Here is a 19,505-nt window from a genome sequence, read left to right on the forward strand (position 1 = left end):
GACTGCCCGTTCCATGATCTCGCCATCACGGTTGACAACTCCATTGTGTCCTCCTCCCAGAGCGCTAAGAACCTTGGCGTGATCCTGGACAACACCCTGTCGTTCTCAACTAACATCAAGGCGGTGGCCCGTTCCTGTAGGTTCATGCTCTACAACATCCGCAGAGTACGACCCTGCCTCACACAGGAAGCGGCGCAGGTCCTAATCCAGGCACTTGTCATCTCCCGTCTGGATTACTGCAACTCGCTGTTGGCTGGGCTCCCTGCCTGTGCCATTAAATCCCTACAACTCATCCAGAACGCCGCAGCCCGTCTGGTGTTCAACCTTCCCAAGTTCTCTCACGTCACCCCGCTCCTCCGCTCTCTCCACTGGCTTCCAGTTGAAGCTCGCATCCGCTACAAGACCATGGTGCTTGCCTACAGAGCTGTGAGGGGAACGGCACCTCAGTACCTCCAGGCTCTGATCAGGCCCTACACCCAAACAAGGGCACTGCGTTCATCCACCTCTGGCCTGCTCGCCTCCCTACCACTGAGGAATTACAGTTCCCGCTCAGCCCAGTCAAAACTGTTCGCTGCTCTGGCACCCCAATGGTGGAACAAACTCCCTCACGACGCCAGGACAGCGGAGTCAATCACCACCTTCCGGAGACACCTGAAACCCCACCTCTTCAAGGAATACCTAGGATAGGATAAAGCAATCCTTCTGGCCCCCCCCCCCCCCCCTTAAAAGATTTAGATGCACTATTGTAAAGTGGCTGTTCCACTGGATGTCATAAGGTGAATGCACCAATTTGTAAGTCGCTCTGGATAAGAGCGTCTGCTAAATGACTTAAATGTAAATGTTCACCTAATACCTTTTTTGCCCTATTGGTTAGAGCCTGTAAGTAAGCATTTCACTGTAAGGTCTACTACACCTGTTGTATTCCGCGTTTCACTGTAAGGTCTACTAACCTGTTGTATTCGGCGTTTTACTGTGAGGTCTACTACACCTGTTGTATTCAGCGTTTCACTGTAAGGTCTACTACACCTGTTGTATTCAGCATTTCACTGTAAGGTCTACTACACCTGTTGTATTCGGCGTTTCACTGTAAGGTCTACTACACCTGTTGTATTCAGCATGTCACTGTAAGGTCTACTACACCTGTTGTATTCGGAGCACGTGACAAATAAACGTTGATTTGATTTGAAACACCATTGATTCAACCAGTGTGTGGAAGCTACTGTATTACTATACAGGTACAAGGCATTCATTCAATAGGAACGTCTAAGCGTGCTTTAGGGAGCTGGGACATATGGTTGTTGTCTGTGTGAGTCTTCCTCCTGGCTGGAGAAGCAGAGGGAGAGGAAGGTGAGCCTGGACCACTGCCACAGTGTGGATGTGTTCTTACAGCCTTCCACCAGGGTACTGCCTGTCCACACGTTAGGGAACAGATGGGACACGGCTCTCTGGAGCGCCCCCGATGATCCTTAACCAATCAGCAAGACTCGCTGGGTGAGAGAGAAAGAGCCAGTCCCTGTGGTGGTTGCCATAGCGATGTGCTCCATCTATCCAACAAGCCTTCAGTCAATTGCCTCTAAAACAGTGGATTATAGCCTGGTCCCCCTGTGGTAAACACTCACTGGTCCCACAGCCTTTAAAACAGTGAATTGTAGCCTGGTCTCTCTGTGGTAAACACTCACTGGTCCCACAGCCTCTAAAACAGTGGATTATAGCCTGGTCCCTCTGTGGTAAACACTCACTGGTCCCACAGCCTTCAAAACAGTGGATTATAGCCTGGTCCCTCTGTGGTAAACACTCATTGGTCCCACAGCCTCTAAAACAGTGGATTATAGCCTGGTCCCTCTGTGGTAAACACTCACTGGTCCCACAGCCTTCAAAACAGTGGATTATAGCCTGGTCCCTCTGTGGTAAACACTTACATTTAGTTCCTTGGGTATAGAACAACAATTGTACAGACAGGACATACCGTGGTCTTTCAATGTAATATCATTTCAATGTGGAGGAGAAAGTTTGACACTGTGAACTAGTGTTGCTATGACTCTCTAGGAGACTGTACACCTACTTCTCTGGGACGGAGGCAGAGGTGTTGTGTCGTGACATAGAGGTAGTTCTCCTCTTGGTGAAGAAGATCTCCTTGTTGACCATGCGAACAGTTCCTCCATCACACTGGGCCTTACTGAGAGAGGCCTGGGACACATCTTCTTTGGTTAGATACCTGGATGGAGGGAGGAAGAGTATGGTTAGGTACCAGAATGGAGGGATGGGGGAGGAGAGTGGGAGTTTGGTTAGGATGGAGGGAGGGAGGAGGAAGTTACCTGGGGGGAGGGAGGATGAGAAGGAGGAGAGGAAGAGTAAGGTCAGATAGCTGGATGAGGAGAGGAAGGAGACACATCAAAGAGGAGGAATCTTGAAGAAAGGAGGAGGAGGAAGAAGAGAGGAAGGGGCAGATTTGCATGAAAGAGAGAAGGGGTGAGGGGCCTGTTGGGCTTCAAACAGCCCAGTGTAGAGAGGCTGGATGAAAGGACATGAAAGCCAGGTCCAACTGACAGTAGTACTGAGGTGTTGGGCGGAGGGGTGTGTCTAAAAGGCTAAACTGATCCTATATCAGCAGCACTCCTACTCTGAGTCTCTTTGTGAAGACGGCCCTGATCCTTCAGGACAACCCAGCACAGCACTACAGCAGAGTCTAACTAACGTCAGGATAATCACCTACCCATCCATCTCGTTACTACACAATAATCACCTTCCGATCCATCTCCTTACTACACGATAATCACCTTCCCATCCATCTCCTTACTACACGATAATCACCTTCCCATCCATCTCCTTACTACACGATAATCACCTTCCCATCCATCTCCTTACTACACGATAATCACCTTCCCATCCATCTCCTTACTACACGATAATCACCTTCCCATCCATCACCTTCCCATCCATCTCCTTACTACAGGATAATCACCTTCCCATCCATCTCCTTACTACCCGATAATCACCTTCCCATCCATCACCTTCCCATCCATCTCCTTACTACAGGATAATCACCTTCCCATCCATCTCCTTACTACACGATAATCACCTTCCCATCCATCTCCTTGCTCCTGTATTAGCTCAGTTACAGTGTGAATCTCTACCTCTGTAGGAACCAGGGTTCCCAGTTGGACTTTGTTTCTACCATACTTTCTCAGCATGAAGTCTTTAACCAACATATCATCTCTGGAAATCAGCTTGATGTGCAGTCAATGGGGCAAACCTTGATTAGCGAATAAATCCCACATCCTGTCAAACGCTTTCCTCCTACGTCCACTGTGATTGGCTCTTGAGACACCCACCCCCACATGAACCAGGATGAATCTGTGATTATCTGATGCCGCCTGGGCACTAACACAGCAGGATGGAGACATAGGACAGGTTCAATCCCTCCCCCCACCTACCTCTTGGTGCTGCTGTGTTTGCGCTGGGTGCTGGTCAGTTGGTCCAGGGCCAGGACTGGGCTGCAGAACAGGAGACCACTGCGGCGGATCAGTCTCTGCTTCATGGCTGTCAGAGTGCTCCACTGCTGGACAAACCTCAGTACCTGACCCACACAGAGAGAGTCACAACACCACTTTAACCCTCAGTACCTGACCCACACAGAGAGAGTCACAACACCACTTTAAACCTCAGTACCTGACCCACACAGAGACAGTCACATCAACACCACTTTAAACCTCAGTACCTGACCCACAAAGAGAGTCACAACACCACTTTAAACCTCAGTACCTGACCCACACAGAGAGAGTCACAACACCACTTTAAACCTCAGTACCTGACCCACACAGAGAGAGTCACATCAACACCACTTTAAACCTCAGTACCTGACCCACACAGAGAGAGTCACATCAACACCACTTTAAACCTCAGTACCTGACTCACACAGATAGTCACATCAACACCATTTTAAACCTCAGTACCTGACCCACACAGATAGTCACATCAACACCACTTTAAACCTCAGTACCTGACCCACACAGATAGTCACATCAACACCACTTTAAACCTCAGTACCTGACCCACACAGAGAGAGTCACAACACCACTTTAAACCTCACTGCGCCTTTAAATGACTGCGCCTTTAAATGTGACAGCTTCCCTCCTGTGACTAGACTACAGTGCTGTGTACCTCTAGGTGACAGCTTCCCTCCTGTGACTAGACTACAGTGTTGTGTACATCTAGGTGACAGCTTCCCTCCTGTGACTAGACTACAGTGTTATCTACCTCTAGGTGACAGCTTCCCTCCTGTGACTAGACTACAGTGCTGTGTACCTCTAGGTGACAGCTTCCCTCCTGTGACTAGACTACAGTGTTATCTACCTCTAGGTGACAGCTTCCCTCCTGTGACTAGACCACAGTGTTGTGTACCTCTAGATGACAGCTTCCCTCCTGTGACTAGACTACAGTGTTATCTACCTCTAGGTGACAGCTTCCCTCCTGTGACTAGACTACAGTGCTGTGTACCTCTAGGTGACAGCTTCCCTCCTAGACAACCACAGTGTTGTGTACCTCTAGGTGACAGCTTCCCTCCTGTGACTAGACCACAGTGTTGTCTACCTCTAGGTGACAGCTTCCCTCCTAGACAACCACAGTGTTGTGTACCTCTAGATGACAGCTTCCCTCCTGTGACTAGACTACAGTGTTATCTACCTCTAGGTGACAGCTTCCCTCCTGTGACTAGACTACAGTGCTGTGTACCTCTAGGTGACAGCTTCCCTCCTAGACAACCACAGTGTTGTGTACCTCTAGGTGACAGCTTCCCTCCTAGACAACCACAGTGTTGTGTACCTCTAGGTGACAGCTTCCCTCCTGTGACTAGACTACAGTGCTGTGTACCTCTAGGTGACAGCTTCCCTCCTAGACAACCACAGTGTTGTGTACCTCTAGATGACAGCTTCCCTCCTATGACTAGACTACAGTGCTGTGTACCTCTAGGTGACAGCTTCCCTCCTGTGACTAGACTACAGTGTTGTCTAACTCTAGGTGACAGCTTCCCTCCTGTGACTAGACTACAGTGTTGTCTACCTCTAGGTGACAGCTTCCCTCCTGTGACTAGACTACAGTGTTGTCTAACTCTAGGTGACAGCTTCCCTCCTGTGACTAGACTACAGTGTTGTCTACCTCTAGGTGACAGCTTCCCTCCTGTGACTAGACTACAGTGTTGTCTACTTGCAGGTCAAACAAACCAACCTGAGTCCTGTTCTCTCTGCGTCTGAAGGCTTCAGGCAGGTCCTCCCAGCTGTCCAGTTTAATGTCCAGAGGAATGAAATTCCAGTGCAGTGGACTGTCCTCCTGATGAAGGGAGACACACAGAGAATAGATAACACAGCTGAAAACACATTCACACACTTCAACTGGGCATTGCAACCAATTTAAAAAAAGACATTTGTCAGCCAATTCCTCATACGTAATACTTTACATTTCACCCAGACTGACCAATCTGATCACATGTTTATTTAGCAGTTGATTAAATCCATTTCTGAATAATGTGAGTGGCCTAGGATTAATCAAATCGGACATGATTTAAAAGGGTAAACCACATCTGATTTATGCCGTAAGGGTATTGTTATGTTGAAGAAGGTAGATAGATGCTTATCCTTTGATGGTACATAAGAGGTCTGTCACAGAAAATATTACATTTCCATTTGTCACTCATATCAAAAACATATTGGACTACAGGTAATAAGGGGAAATGAAGGAGTAGGAGAGAGGAGGAAGAGGAGGAGGGAGGAGGAAGAGGAGAGAGGTGAAGGAAGAGGAGGGAGGTGAAGGAAGAGGAGAAGGGATGAGGAGTAGGCGAGAGGGGACGAGGAGGCGAGAGGGGACGAGATGGGACGAGGAGGCGAGAGGGGACGAGGAGGCGAGAGGGGACGAGGAGGCGAGAGGGGACGAGGAGTGTTGAGTACAGAGTAGAAGCAGCGTCATGTACCTGGGAGTAAAGGTAGATACGCTCAGTGTTCTTGCTGGCGCAGAACTTCATGTTGTGGTACATGGGGAGACTGGCCGTAGTGTCATCAGCAGGACTAGATACACTGTCTGTCTGGGCTGCAGGGAGGGAGAGAGGAGAAAGGTCATGACGGTCTAGGGGTGAGGCTCCCTAATGATGACAATGCCTGCAAGAAAAGGTCAATTGGTGGAAATTAGACTCCATAATACATCTAGGAGGGACCGCCACAGTAAACAGCAGCTTTAGTTAGAATAGACAGGATATCTATCTAGGTGGGAGACAGCAGCTTTAGTTAGAATAGACAGGATATCTATCTAGGTGGGAGGCAGCAGCTTTAGTTAGAACAGACAGGATATCTATCTAGGTGGGAGACAGCAGCTTTAGTTAGAACAGACAGGATATCTATCTAGGTGGCGACAGCAGCTTTAGTTAGAATAGACAGGATATCTATCTAGGTGGAGACAGCAGCTTTAGTTAGAACAGACAGGATATCTATCTAGGTGGGAGACAGCAGCTTTAGTTAGAACAGACAGGATATCTATCTAGGTGGAGACAGCAGCTTTAGAATAGACAGGATATCTATCTAGGTGGGAGACAGCAGCTTTAGAACAGACAGGATATCTATCTAGGTGGGCGACAGCAGCTTTAGTTAGAATAGACAGGATATCTATCTAGGTGGGAGACAGCAGCTTTAGAACAGACAGGATATCTATCTAGGTGGGAGACAGCAGCTTTAGTTAGAATAGACAGGATATCTATCTAGGTGGGAGACAGCAGCTTTAGTTAAAACAGACAGGATATCTATCTAGGTGGGAGACAGCAGCTTTAGTTAGAATAGACAGGATATCTATCTAGGTGGGAGACAGCAGCTTTAGTTAGAATAGACAGGATATCTATCTAGGTGGGAGACAGCAGCTTTAGTTAGAATAGACAGGATATCTATCTAGGTGGGAGACAGCAGCTTTAGTTAGAATAGACAGGATATCTATCTAGGTGGGAGACAGCAGCTTTAGTTAGAATAGACAGGATATCTATCTAGGTGGGAGACAGCAGCTTTAGAACAGACAGGATATCTATCTAGGTGGGAGACAGCAGCTTTAGTTAGAATAGACAGGATATCTATCTAGGTGGGAGACAGCAGCTTTAGTTAGAACAGACAGGATATCTATCTAGGTGGAGACAGCAGCTTTAGTTAGAATAGACAGGATATCTATCTAGGTGGGAGACAGCAGCTTTAGAACAGACAGGATATCTATCTAGGTGGAGACAGCAGCTTTAGTTAGAATAGACAGGATATCTATCTTGGTGGGAGACAGCAGCTTTAGAACAGACAGGATATCTATCTAGGTGGGAGACAGCAGCTTTAGTTAGAATAGACAGGATATCTATCTAGGTGGCGACAGCAGCTTTAGAACAGACAGGATATCTATCTAGGTGGGAGACAGCAGCTTTAGTTAGAACAGACAGGATATCTATCTAGGTGGAGACAGCAGCTTTAGAACAGACAGGATATCTATCTAGGTGGGAGACAGCAGCTTTAGTTAGAATAGACAGGATATCTATCTAGGTGGGAGACAGCAGCTTTAGAACAGAAAGGATATCTATCTAGGTGGAGACAGCAGCTTTAGTTAGAATAGACAGGATATCTATCTAGGTGGCGACAGCAGCTTTAATTAGAACAGACAGGATATCTATCTAGGTGGGAGACAGCAGCTTTAGTTAGAATAGACAGAATATCTATCTAGGTGGCGACAGCAGCTTTAGTTAGAATAGACAGGATATCTATCTAGGTGGAGACAGCAGCTTTAGAATAGACAGGATATCTATCTTGGTGGAGACAGCAGCTTTAGTTAGAATAGACAGGATATCTATCTTGGTGGAGACAGCAGCTTTAGTTAGAATAGACAGGATATCTATCTAGGTGGCGACAGCAGCTTTAGTTAGAATAGACAGGATATCTATCTAGGTGGAGACAGCAGCTTTAGAATAGACAGGATATCTATCTAGGTGGAGACAGCAGCTTTAGAATAGACAGGATATCTATCTTGGTGGAGACAGCAGCTTTAGTTAGAATAGACAGGATATCTATCTTGGTGGAGACAGCAGCTTTAGTTAGAATAGACAGGATATCTATCTAGGTGGCGACAGCAGCTTTAGTTAGAATAGACAGGATATCTATCTAGGTGGAGACAGCAGCTTTAGAATAGACAGGATATCTATCTTGGTGGAGACAGCAGCTTTAGTTAGAATAGACAGGATATCTATCTAGGTGGCGACAGCAGCTTTAGAACAGACAGGATATCTATCTAGGTGGAGACAGCAGCTTTAGTTAGAACAGACAGGATATCTATCTAGGTGGGAGACAGCAGATTGTTGGTGTTTTAGTTCTAACTGAATTTGGTGTGATGTCATTACTGCATTAAATGGGGCGGTTTATAAGACTAGAATCAAATGCCTCTCCGTGGTCCAGAATCGAATGCCTCTCTGTGGTCCAGAATCTAATGCCTCTCTGTGGTCCAGAATCTAATGCCTCTCTGTGGTCCAGAATCTAATGCCTCTCTGTGGTCCAGAATCTAATGCCTCTCTGTGGTCCAGAATCTAATGCCTCTCTGTGGTCCAGAATCTAATGCCTCTCTGTGGTCCAGAATCTAATGCCTCTCTGTGGTCCAGAATCTAATGCCTCTCTGTGGTCCAGAATCTAATGCCTCTCTGTGGTCCAGAATCTAATGCCTCTCTGTGGTCCAGAATCTAATGCCTCTCTGTGGTCCAGAATCTAATGCCTCTCTGTGGTCCAGAATCTAATGCCTCTCTGTGGTCCAGAATCTAATGCCTCTCTGTGGTCCAGAATCTAATGCCTCTCTGTGGTCCAGAATCTAATGCCTCTCTGTGGTCCAGAATCTAATGCCTCTCTGTGGTCCAGAATCTAATGCCTCTCTGTGGTCCAGAATCTAATGCCTCTCTGTGGTCCAGAATCTAATGCCTCTCTGTGGTCCAGAATCTAATGCCTCTCTGTGGTCCAGAATCTAATGCCTCTCTGTGGTCCAGAATCTAATGCCTCTCTGTGGTCCAGAATCTAATGCCTCTCTGTGGTCCAGAATCTAATGCCTCTCTGTGGTCCAGAATCTAATGCCTCTCTGTGGTCCAGAATCTAATGCCTCTCTGTGGTCCAGAATCTAATGCCTCTCTGTGGTCCAGAATCTAATGCCTCTCTGTGGTCCAGAATCTAATGCCTCTCTGTGGTCCAGAATCTAATGCCTCTCTGTGGTCCAGAATCTAATGCCTCTCTGTGGTCCAGAATCTAATGCCTCTCTGTGGTCCAGAATCTAATGCCTCTCTGTGGTCCAGAATCTAATGACTCTCTGTGGTCCAGAATCTAATGCCTCTCTGTGGTCCAGAATCTAATGCCTCTCTGTGGTCCAGAATCTAATGTCTCTCTGTGGTCCAAAGTCTAATGCCTCTCTGTGATCCAGAGTCTAATGCCTCTCTGTGGTCCAGAATCTAATGCCTCTCTGTGGTCCAGAATCTAATGCCTCTCTGTGGTCCAGAATCTAATGCCTCTCTGTGGTCCAGAATCTAATGCCTCTCTGCCATCTAGAATCTAATGCCTCCCTGTGGTCCAGAATCTAATGCCTCTCTGTGGTCCAGAATCTAATGCCTTTCTGTGGTCCAGAATCTAATGCCTCTCTGTGGTCCAGAATCTAATGCCTCTCTGTGGTCCAGAATCTAATGCCTCTCTGTGGTCCAGAATCTAATGCCTCTCTGTGGTCCAGAATCTAATGCCTCTCTGTGGTCCAGAATCTAATGCCTCTCTGTGGTCCAGAATCTAATGCCTCTCTGTGGTCCAGAATCTAATGCCTCTCTGTGGTCCAGAATCTAATGCCTCTCTGTGGTCCAGAATCTAATGCCTCTCTGTGGTCCAGAATCTAATGCCTCTCTGTGGTCCAGAATCTAATGCCTCTCTGTGGTCCAGAATCTAATGCCTCTCTGTGGTCCAGAATCTAATGCCTCTCAGGGGTCTAGAATCTAATGCCTCTCAGGGGTCTAGAATCTAATGCCTCTCAGGGGTCTAGAATCTAATGCCTCTCTGTCTTCTAGAATCCTCTCCCTCTCTCCATGGGAAACATATGTTAACATTGTCAAAGCAAGTGAAGTAGATAATAAACAAAAAGTTAAATGAACAATAAAAAATGTACTGTAAACATTTCACTCACAGAAGTTCCAAAAGAATAAAGACATTTCAAATGTCATATTATGTCTATATGCAGTGTTGTAACAATGTGCAAATAGTAAAGTACAAAAGGGAAAACAAATAAACATAAATATGGGTTGTATTTACAATGGTGTTTGTTCTTCACTGGTTGACCTTTTCTTGTGGCAACAGGTCACAAATCTTGCTGCTGTGATGTCACACTGTGGTATTTCACCCAGTAGATATGGGAGTTTATCAAAATTGGATTTGTTTTCTAATTCTTTGTGGGTCTGTGTAATCTGAGGGAAATATGTGTCTCTAATATGGTCATACATTGGGCAGGAGGTTAGGAAGTGCAGCTCAGTTTCCACCTCATTTTGTGGACAGTGAGCACATAGCCTGTTTTCTCTTGAGAGCCAGGTCTGCCTACGGCGGCCTTTCTCAATAGCAAGGCTATGCTCACCGAGTCTCTCTCTCGCTCTCATTAAGCCGCTCCGAACCTGATAGGTCACTTTTATATTGGTCCACTGCAGTGTTCCACATTAACCCTGAGACTGAGGAATGTCTGGAAATAGAACACCCAGCCACTAGTGGCACATCACCATCAGAAGTGAGTGACATACACAAGGCCATTAACTGCCATTAAATGAGCTTCAGGAAAAGTCACGAATGGGAAAGACAAGACAAGGCAGGACTAACAGAACACAGTTCTTTTTTTCTGGACATATTTCTGGATCAGAATGTGTGATGATGTGTTATGATGACTGGGTGAAAGCATGCAGGGGTGTCTGGAGCTGGTTGGTGCTGTTGAGGGTGTTAATTCATGTAGTGACAGACAGACAGACGAGGGGCAGATAATATGACTCATTCTTATGGAGTTTTTCGGAGCAATTAAAAAGCAATTAGAAAACTTGAGGTAAATGCAAAATACACAAAATAAAAGCAATTTCATGAAGCTATAGTTCAGAGGCAGTTTGAATCCCATAAGGCATGCTGTGGAGAAGAAACAATCTCCTTCTATAATAATACTAACATTAATAATGTCACACCCTCCCTTACCCAATCACCACACAACGGAGGGAGGCAGCTGGCGGCATATTGAGGACTACCTCAGTGATACATAGCATTACAGCATTACAACATATGGGTGACTATTCACCCCAGACAATATCCCCCAGATATGTAGGAGGGAAGGAGGAAAGGGAAGATTCAAGTTGGATTACCATCAGTGTGCTCATGAGGGGCTGACTGGTTCTCTCCTGGTGATTGTTTGCCTTTGAGCTTCTCCTCCTCTCTCTGTTGACCGTCTGTCTGTCTCTCCTCCTGCCCTCTCTGTTGACCGTCTGTCTGTCTCTCCTCCTCCTCCTGCTCTCTCTGTTGACCGTCTGTCTGTCTCTCCTCCTCCTGCACTCTCGGTTGACCGTCTGTCTGTCTCTCCTCCTCCTGCCCTCTCTGTCGACTGTCTGTCTGTGGTTCAGTTGTCCCGGGCGAGGCAGGACCAGGACAGGGGGGGTCCTCCTGCTCGCTGTCCGACCCAGAGAGGAGCATCCAGGGGTGTTCTCTAGGGGTGGACTGGTCAGGCCTGGAGCCTGCGGACACAGCAGGTGAACCTGTAGATTGTGTGTCTGGAGCTGAGAGGTGGAAAGAGAAAACACAACAGGTTCTATATAGATGTAATGTAGCCTAACGGTTCCTATAGTGTAGAAAACACAACAGGTTCTATATAGATGTAATGTAGCCTAACGGTTCCTATAGTGTAGAAAACACAACAGGTTCTATATAGATGTACATGCAGCCTAACGGTTCCTATCAGTGTAGAAAACACAACAGGTTCTTTATAGATGTAGTGTAGCCTAACGGTTCCTATAGTGTAGAAAACACAACAGGTTCTTTATAGATGTACATGCAGCCTAACGGTTCCTATAGTGTAGAAAACACAACAGGTTCTATATAGATGTACATGCAGCCTAACGGTTCCTATAGTGTAGAAAACACAACAGGTTCTATATAGATGTAGTGTAGCCTAACGGTTCCTATAGTGTAGAAAACACAACAGGTTCTTTATAGATGTAGTGTAGCCTAACGGTTCCTATAGTGTAGAAAACACAACAGGTTCTTTATAGATGTACATGTAGCCTAACGGTTCCTATAGTGTAGAAAACACAACAGGTTCTATATAGATGTAGTGTAGCCTAACGGTTCCTATAGTGTAGAAAACACAACAGGTTCTTTATAGATGTACATGCAGCCTAACGGTTCCTATAGTGTAGAAAACACAACAGGTTCTATATAGATGTAGTGTAGCCTAACGGTTCCTATAGTGTAGAAAACACAACAGGTTCTTTATAGATGTACATGCAGCCTAACGGTTCCTATAGTGTAGAAAACACAACAGGTTCTTTATAGATGTAGTGTAGCCTAACGGTTCCTATAGTGTAGAAAACACAACAGGTTCTTTATAGATGTAATGTAGCCTAACGGTTCCTATCAGTGTAGAAAACACAACAGGTTCTATATAGATGTACATGAGGCCTAACGGTTCCTATCAGTGTAGAAAACACAACAGGTTCTTTATAGATGTAGTGTAGCCTAGCGGTTCCTATCAGTGTAGAAAACACAACAGGTTCTTTATAGATGTAGTGTAGCCTAACGGTTCCTATCAGTGTAGAAAACACAACAGGTTCTATATAGATGTAGTGTAGCCTAACGGTTCCTATCAGTGTAGAAAACATGTACAACTACACAGATTACTTTTGTACAGTTGTGTTCAGTGAAATGTACACAGGCCAAGATTACAGTAAGTAGTTCAGAGAACTGTTAGAGGAGCAGAGAAGCAATGCATCACAGAGTCACTAAAATAATGCGTGAATTCAAATGTGAGCAGCTGCTTGTTGAGAGAGACAGATTCCTGTCATTCTGCTCAGACAGTGTGGAATATTTGTCGCTTGGTAACACATGGTGAAAACTAATACAATGCTGCTGATATTTTGAAAATGAGCAGGATACGGGCCATCAATATGTAACTGATTCTCAACTAAAATTTAATCTGTGGGCAATTATGGCCCCTTCTTTGATAAATTGTGACATCCTGAATGTGTTTTGTTTTGTTGTGGACGTGGAAGAACTGGAACTAACAGACTAATTCATGATGTTTCCATTGTAAGGTTTGTTTCTGAAAGGGCATCCTCTTATAGATTTTCTCAAATGTCACCTGAATTTCCCAGCGCCCGACGCCGAGCCCCTACAACTAACGAGCTGAGGGGACAAGAGACTGCAGCTCAATTCTCCTCATACTAGACCACTGCCTGCCAAACAAGACAGTCTCCTCAGACTAGACCGCTGCCTGCCAAACAAGACAGTCTCCTCAGACTAGACCGCTGCCTGCCAAACAAGACAGTCTCCTCAGACTAGACCACTGCCTGCCAAACAAGACAGTCTCCTCAGACTAGACTGCTGCCTGCCAAACAAGACATTCTCCTCAGACTAGACCGCTGCCTGCCAAACAAGACATTCTCCTCAGACTAGACTGCTGCCTGCCAAACAAGACATTCTCCTGACGATTCTAAAAAAGTGATCTTTGAATGCAATATGCATTTATAATGCTGTGATATAGTAGTGCTTTTCTCTCTGCATTTCCTGTTTGGTTACAGTGTCATGTTTTGAGAGATGTGAAGTCTTAATACCATCAGAGTTGTTGTTCTGCCTCGGTTGTCATTACAGATCTGACGGCTGGTAAATTCCCCTTCTAACATGCTGCCTGTGGTGCCAGCAGTACCATAACAGAGAACTGTGTTTGTTTGCTGATTAGATATCAAACACTACACACCTCAGTCAAGCATGAAATGGAGCAGATTTTGTTAACGGATTGTGTGTGTGTGTGTGTGTGTGTGTGTGTGTGTGTGTGTGTGTGTGTGTGTGTGTGTGTGTGTGACAAAAAAAACACAATTGTAATGGTGTGTTTGAACAGTCCTTGATGATCGAGCTAGTCTAGCATAGAAGTACAATGTATGTTCTAGTGATCCTATTTCTATGATAGAGACAAGTGTCTAGTGTTGACAGACAGTCAGGTGCCTGTATAACATCCCCTACACCAGCGCTATTCAGATCTCACCTGGAGGTCCTGAGTACTGCTGCATTTCTGTTCTACCTGATAACTATACTGAACACAAATGTTAATGCAACATGGAACAATTTTACTGAGTTAAAGTTCATATAAGGAAATCAGTCAATTTAAATACATTCATTTGGCCCTAATCTATGGATTTCACATGGCTGGGCAGAGGCGCAGCCATGGGCCCACCCACTGAGGAGCCAGGCCCAGCCAATCAGAATGAGTTTTCGCCACAAAAGGGGTTTATTACAGAAAGAAAAACTGCTCTGTTTCATCAGCTGTCCAGGAGGCTGCTCTCAGACGATCCCGCAGGTGAAGAAACCGGATGTAAAGGTCCTGGGCTGGTGTGGTGACACATGGTCTGCGGTTCTGAGGCCGCTTGGTCGTATTGCCAAATTCTCTAAAACTTCGTTGGAGCCGGCTTCTGGTTGAGAAATGAACATTCAACTCTGGCAACAGCTCTGGTGGACATTCCTACAGTCAGCACGCCAAATGTGCACTCCCTCAAAACATCTGTGGCATTGTGTTGTGTGACAAAACTGCACATTTAAGAGTGACCTTTTATTGTCCACAGCACAAGGTGCACCTGTGTGATGATCATTCTTGAAATGCCACACGTCAGGTGGATGGATTATCTTGGCAAAGAGCAGCAACCCAGCCTTACAGAGCAGCAACCCAGCCTTACAGGGCAGCAACCCAGCCTTACAGAGCAGCAACCCAGCCTTACAGAGCAGCAACCCAGCCTTACAGGGCAGCAACCCAGCCTTACAGGGCAGCAACCCAGCCTTACAGAGCAGCAACCCAGCCTTACAGAGCAGCAACCCAGCCTTACAGAGCAGCAACCCAGCCTTACAGAGCAGCAACCCAGCCTTACAGAGCAGCAACCCAGCCTTACAGAGCAGCAACCCAGCCTTACAGAGCAGCAACCCAGCCTTACAGAGCAGCAACCCAGCCTTACAGAGCAGCAACCCAGCCTTACAGAGCAGCAACCCAGCCTTACAGAGCAGCAACCCAGCCTTACAGAGCAGCAACCCAGCCTTACAGAGCAGCAACCCAGCCTTACAGAGCAGCAACCCAGCCTTACAGGGCAGAAACCCAGGCAGGTAGCAGGGTTATTCTGGGTTATTATTACCGAGAGACAGACAGGAGGGATGCTGCTGTGTGAATTCCCTGTGCCGCTCGGTCGTGATGGATAGAAGAACAGGTATTCCTTTAAAGACTGATCTCAACCCTCCCTCACCCCTCTTTACGCCCTCCACTTTCCCCCGGTACTGCCAACTGAACCAGGAGGTGTCTGTGTTTGAGGAGAGACAGTTACCTTCCTTCTCCCAGTCTTATTAGATAGTCAGCCAGAGTGCCTTGGGGAACTTTAACTTCAGCCCAGCCAATTCACCAACTTTACTTTGTAAACTTTGAGACACGCGGCACAACGAGAGCAGGCCTTGTGACTGTTTCTCACTTGACAGTCAGGTGAACAGTGTGTTGCGTCCTCTTCTCCTCGTTGTCATCTAGCAGAGACACGTTGTCACGCTGGTCTATTTCTGACTTGGTGTACGTTACGCCTGCCAACGTGTGTGTGTGTGTGTGTGTGTGTGTGTGTGTGTGTGTGTGTGTGTGTGTGTGTGTGTGTGTGTGTGTGTGTGTTTGCACTCACCAGTGCTGGGCCTGTGGAGTGGGGACTCACACAGCTCACAGTAAAGGAGCAGGATGCTGTTCGAGTAAGTACAGGCCCCACAACTCCACTCATCTCCCTTCCCCTGATCTGGTGGTCCTGGTCTGGGACTCAGCCTTGGTTTCGGGGTCCCTTTATCAGAGAGCCGACGGGGGGTAAACAAAGAGGCCAGGGGGCGGCTGCTGGTGTCTCTCCCCCCATGGAGGGACCTCCTCTTCCCCCCAAGACGAGACCTGGGGCTGTGGGTAGCGCTGGGGGTGGGCAGCCGCAGCCTCTTCACCTGGGGAGAGAAGTCTAGGTCCTGGAGGTCAGGGGGATCTTGGGAGTTGAAGATTTTCTCCTTGTCGTTCTCTGGGTTCTCCACATCTATAGAACCCTCCTTCTCTGAGGGGGTAACAGGGGATAGGCAAACCTCACCCTCTGTTCTCTTCCTCTTCTTCTCTTTACCAGCGTCCGGAGAGAAGAACGAACGAATGTCGTGCTGTTTGTCCTTCTCAAACTGCAGAGGAGGGATAGAGTCACGGTAAGACTGTTGTAAAGCCTGTCATTCATCTGATCTGTTGTAAATCACGTCATTCATCTGATCTGTTGTAAAGCCTGTCATTCATCTGATCTGTTGTAAAGCCTGTTATTCATCTGATCTGTTGTAAAGCCTGTCATTCATCTGATCTGTTGTAAAGCCTGTCATTCATCTGATCTGTTGTAAAGCACGTTATTCATCTGATCTGATGTAAAGCACGTTATTCATCTGATCTGTTGTAAAGCCTGTCATTCATCTGATCTGTTGTAAAGCATGTCATTCATCTGATCTGATGTAAAGCCTGTCATTCATCTGATCTTACAGTATCATGTCAGAGTTCATTTGGTCCCTTTAGACCTCTTTTGAGAGAGAGAACTAACACATTATATTCAAAAATAATAGCAGTTTAAGATGGTTTCCAGATAATATGATACAATAATCGTTTAGTAATATGTATGATACACCTTCATGTCTATACTGTTAGACAGACATAAACATACAGTAGCAGCATGCATGACTGCTAGGATTCAAAACCTTCCCAGTGTTAGAACACCATCTGCACACACATTAAATAACCCAGATCACTAGACCAGTGCCTCACATGGTTAAATAACCCAGATCACTAGACCAGTGCCTCACATGGTTAAAGAACCCAGATCACTAGACCAGTGCCTCACATGGTTAAATAACCCAGATCGCTAGACCAGTGCCTCACATGGTTAAAGAACCCAGATCACTAGACCAGTGCCTCACATGGTTAAATAACCCAGATCGCTAGACCAGTGCCTCACATGGTTAAATAACCCAGATCACTAGACCAGTGCCTCACATGGTTAAAGAACCCAGATCACTAGACCAGTGCCTCACATGGTTAAAGAACCCAGATCACTAGACCAGTGCCTCACATGGTTAAAGAACCCAGATCACTAGACCAGTGCCTCACATGGTTAAAGAACCCAGATCACTAGACCAGTGCCTCACATGGTTAAATAACCCAGATCACTAGACCAGTGCCTCACATGGTTAAAGAACCCAGATCACTAGACCAGTGACTCACATGGTTAAAGAACACAGGATCTTTGTCATTCTCAACCGCTGCCAGGGTCGTCTCGCTTGGTGTCCACGCCTCGGCGAAATTCAGGAAGTCCCATTTGTCCTTATCCCCCAACTCTGCCTTTAAGTACTCCTTCTTACCGTTCAGAGTACTGCCTGTTACCGTTTCCTGTCAACAACACAGACACACAGTCTCCTATCAGAATAACACGTACAGGGAAACTCCACTCAAAAATGAAATGTTTTGGACTTTCAAGAAGCATTTTCCTTTTAAGCACTTAATGGCAGAAAATTGACTAAATCAGGGAGGCGCAATCAGGACTTGTCCAATAAAAAAACTTGTATTGCTACAATGTGCACTAATGAACGTGACCATAAACTGCTCTGTTCTTTGCAGCATAATTAACAACAAGGTCAATAAACAACAAATAAACACCAAGGTCAACAACCTCACTCTGATACTTCTGTAATGGTCTTTAAAAGTGTTTTTCTAAAGAAGGAAGGCAGTCATTTTCTTGATTCAAATCCAGGTCATTGGAAACGGTGGTCCTGCAGTGGATATTAGTACCCCATAGAATTACAGATATATTGAGTGTACCCGCCATTCAAACCACTGTGTTCCAGTCAAAATGAAAAAGGGGGCTTTGTGCTGTCTCTTTAAGTAAATCTACAGTACCAGTCAAAAGTTAGGACACACCTACTCATTAAAGGGTTTTTCTGTATTTTTACTAGTTTCTACATTGTAGAATAATGGTGAAGACATCAAAACTATGAAATAACACATATGGAATCATGTAGTAACCAAAAAAAGGTTAAACAAATCAAAATATATTTTTCAAATTAGCCACCTTTTGCCTTGATGACAGCTTTGCACACTCTTGGCATTCTCTCAACCAGCTTCACGAGGTCGACACCTGGAATGCATTTCAATTAATTGGCTCAAATGCATTAAGAAGGAAAGAAAATCCACAAATGTAACTTTTAACAAGGCACACCTGTTAATTGAAATGCATTCCAGGTGTCGACCTCGTGAAGCTGGTTGAGAGAATGCCAAGAGTGTGCAAAGCTGTCATCAAGGCAAATGGGTGGCTACTTTGAAGAATCTAAAATATATGTTGATTTGTTTAACACTTTTTTCGCTACTACATGATTGCATGTGTTGTTTCATAGTTTTGATGTCCACTACTATTCTACAATGTAGAAAATAGTAAATTTAAAAAAAAAAAAATAAGAAAAACCCTTGGATAAGTAGGTGTGTCAACTTTTGACTGGTACTGTATTTCTCTGAAAAGTACCTATCTTCCAGTTAAAACGAAACACATGCACGCACACACACCTTCCTGTTGAGCATGCACCACATGACGGTGTCAAAGGTTCCCTTGGCGATGAGGTAGTGCACGTGGACGGAGGCGGTCTGTCCGATGCGGTGCGCCCGGTCCTCAGCCTGCTTCACATGGCCAGGGTTCCAGTACAGCTCAGCAAACACCACGTGAGTGGCCGCTGTGAACGTCAGGCCCTGGACACCACAGAACACACAGGACACACTCACTTAAGGGAAGAACTCACTGGAAGCAGACAGGCGGAGAAAGCAGAGCGGGGCGGGTGAAAAGTACGGGAACAGGCAGAGCAGTGACTGTATGCTAGCAGGATAGTACATATACAGTTGAAGTCGGAAGTTTACATGCACTTAGGTTGGAGTCATTAAAACAAATTTTCAACCACTCCACACATTTCTTGTTAACAAACTATAGTTTTGGCAAGTAAGTTAGGACATCTACTTTGTGCATGATACAAGTACTTTTTCCCAACAATTGTTTACAGACAGATAATTTCACTTATAATTCACTGTATCACAATTTCAGTGGGTCAGAAGTTTACATACACTAAGTTGACTGTGCCTTTAAACAGGTTGAAAATTCCAGAAAATGTCATGGCTTCAGAAGCTTCTGATAGGCTAATTGACATCATTTGAGTCAATTG

At 45.8% G+C, this 19,505-nt stretch overlaps 1 protein-coding gene across 4 annotated transcripts in view; it reads right to left on the reverse strand.

Annotated features, from left to right (window-relative positions):
• LOC129847477 (DNA annealing helicase and endonuclease ZRANB3-like) overlaps nucleotides 1–19,505 on the reverse strand; it is a 68,388-nt gene that overhangs the window by 17,541 nt on the left and 31,342 nt on the right. For all 4 annotated transcript variants that reach the window (XM_055915281.1, XM_055915282.1, XM_055915283.1 and 1 more), the window contains 8 exons: nucleotides 18,862–19,041; nucleotides 17,530–17,694; nucleotides 15,935–16,451; nucleotides 11,393–11,800; nucleotides 5,963–6,078; nucleotides 5,224–5,325; nucleotides 3,435–3,577; nucleotides 2,063–2,215 (listed from right to left, as the gene is read on the reverse strand). In XM_055915281.1, the coding sequence (XP_055771256.1) occupies nucleotides 2,063–2,215; nucleotides 3,435–3,577; nucleotides 5,224–5,325; nucleotides 5,963–6,078; nucleotides 11,393–11,800; nucleotides 15,935–16,451; nucleotides 17,530–17,694; nucleotides 18,862–19,041 (1,784 nt within the window). The remainder of the gene's footprint in view (nucleotides 1–2,062; nucleotides 2,216–3,434; nucleotides 3,578–5,223; nucleotides 5,326–5,962; nucleotides 6,079–11,392; nucleotides 11,801–15,934; nucleotides 16,452–17,529; nucleotides 17,695–18,861; nucleotides 19,042–19,505) is intronic.

Source organism: Salvelinus fontinalis, unplaced genomic scaffold (genome assembly GCF_029448725.1).
Source record: "Salvelinus fontinalis isolate EN_2023a unplaced genomic scaffold, ASM2944872v1 scaffold_0865, whole genome shotgun sequence".
NCBI classification, from domain to species: domain Eukaryota; kingdom Metazoa; phylum Chordata; class Actinopteri; order Salmoniformes; family Salmonidae; genus Salvelinus; species Salvelinus fontinalis.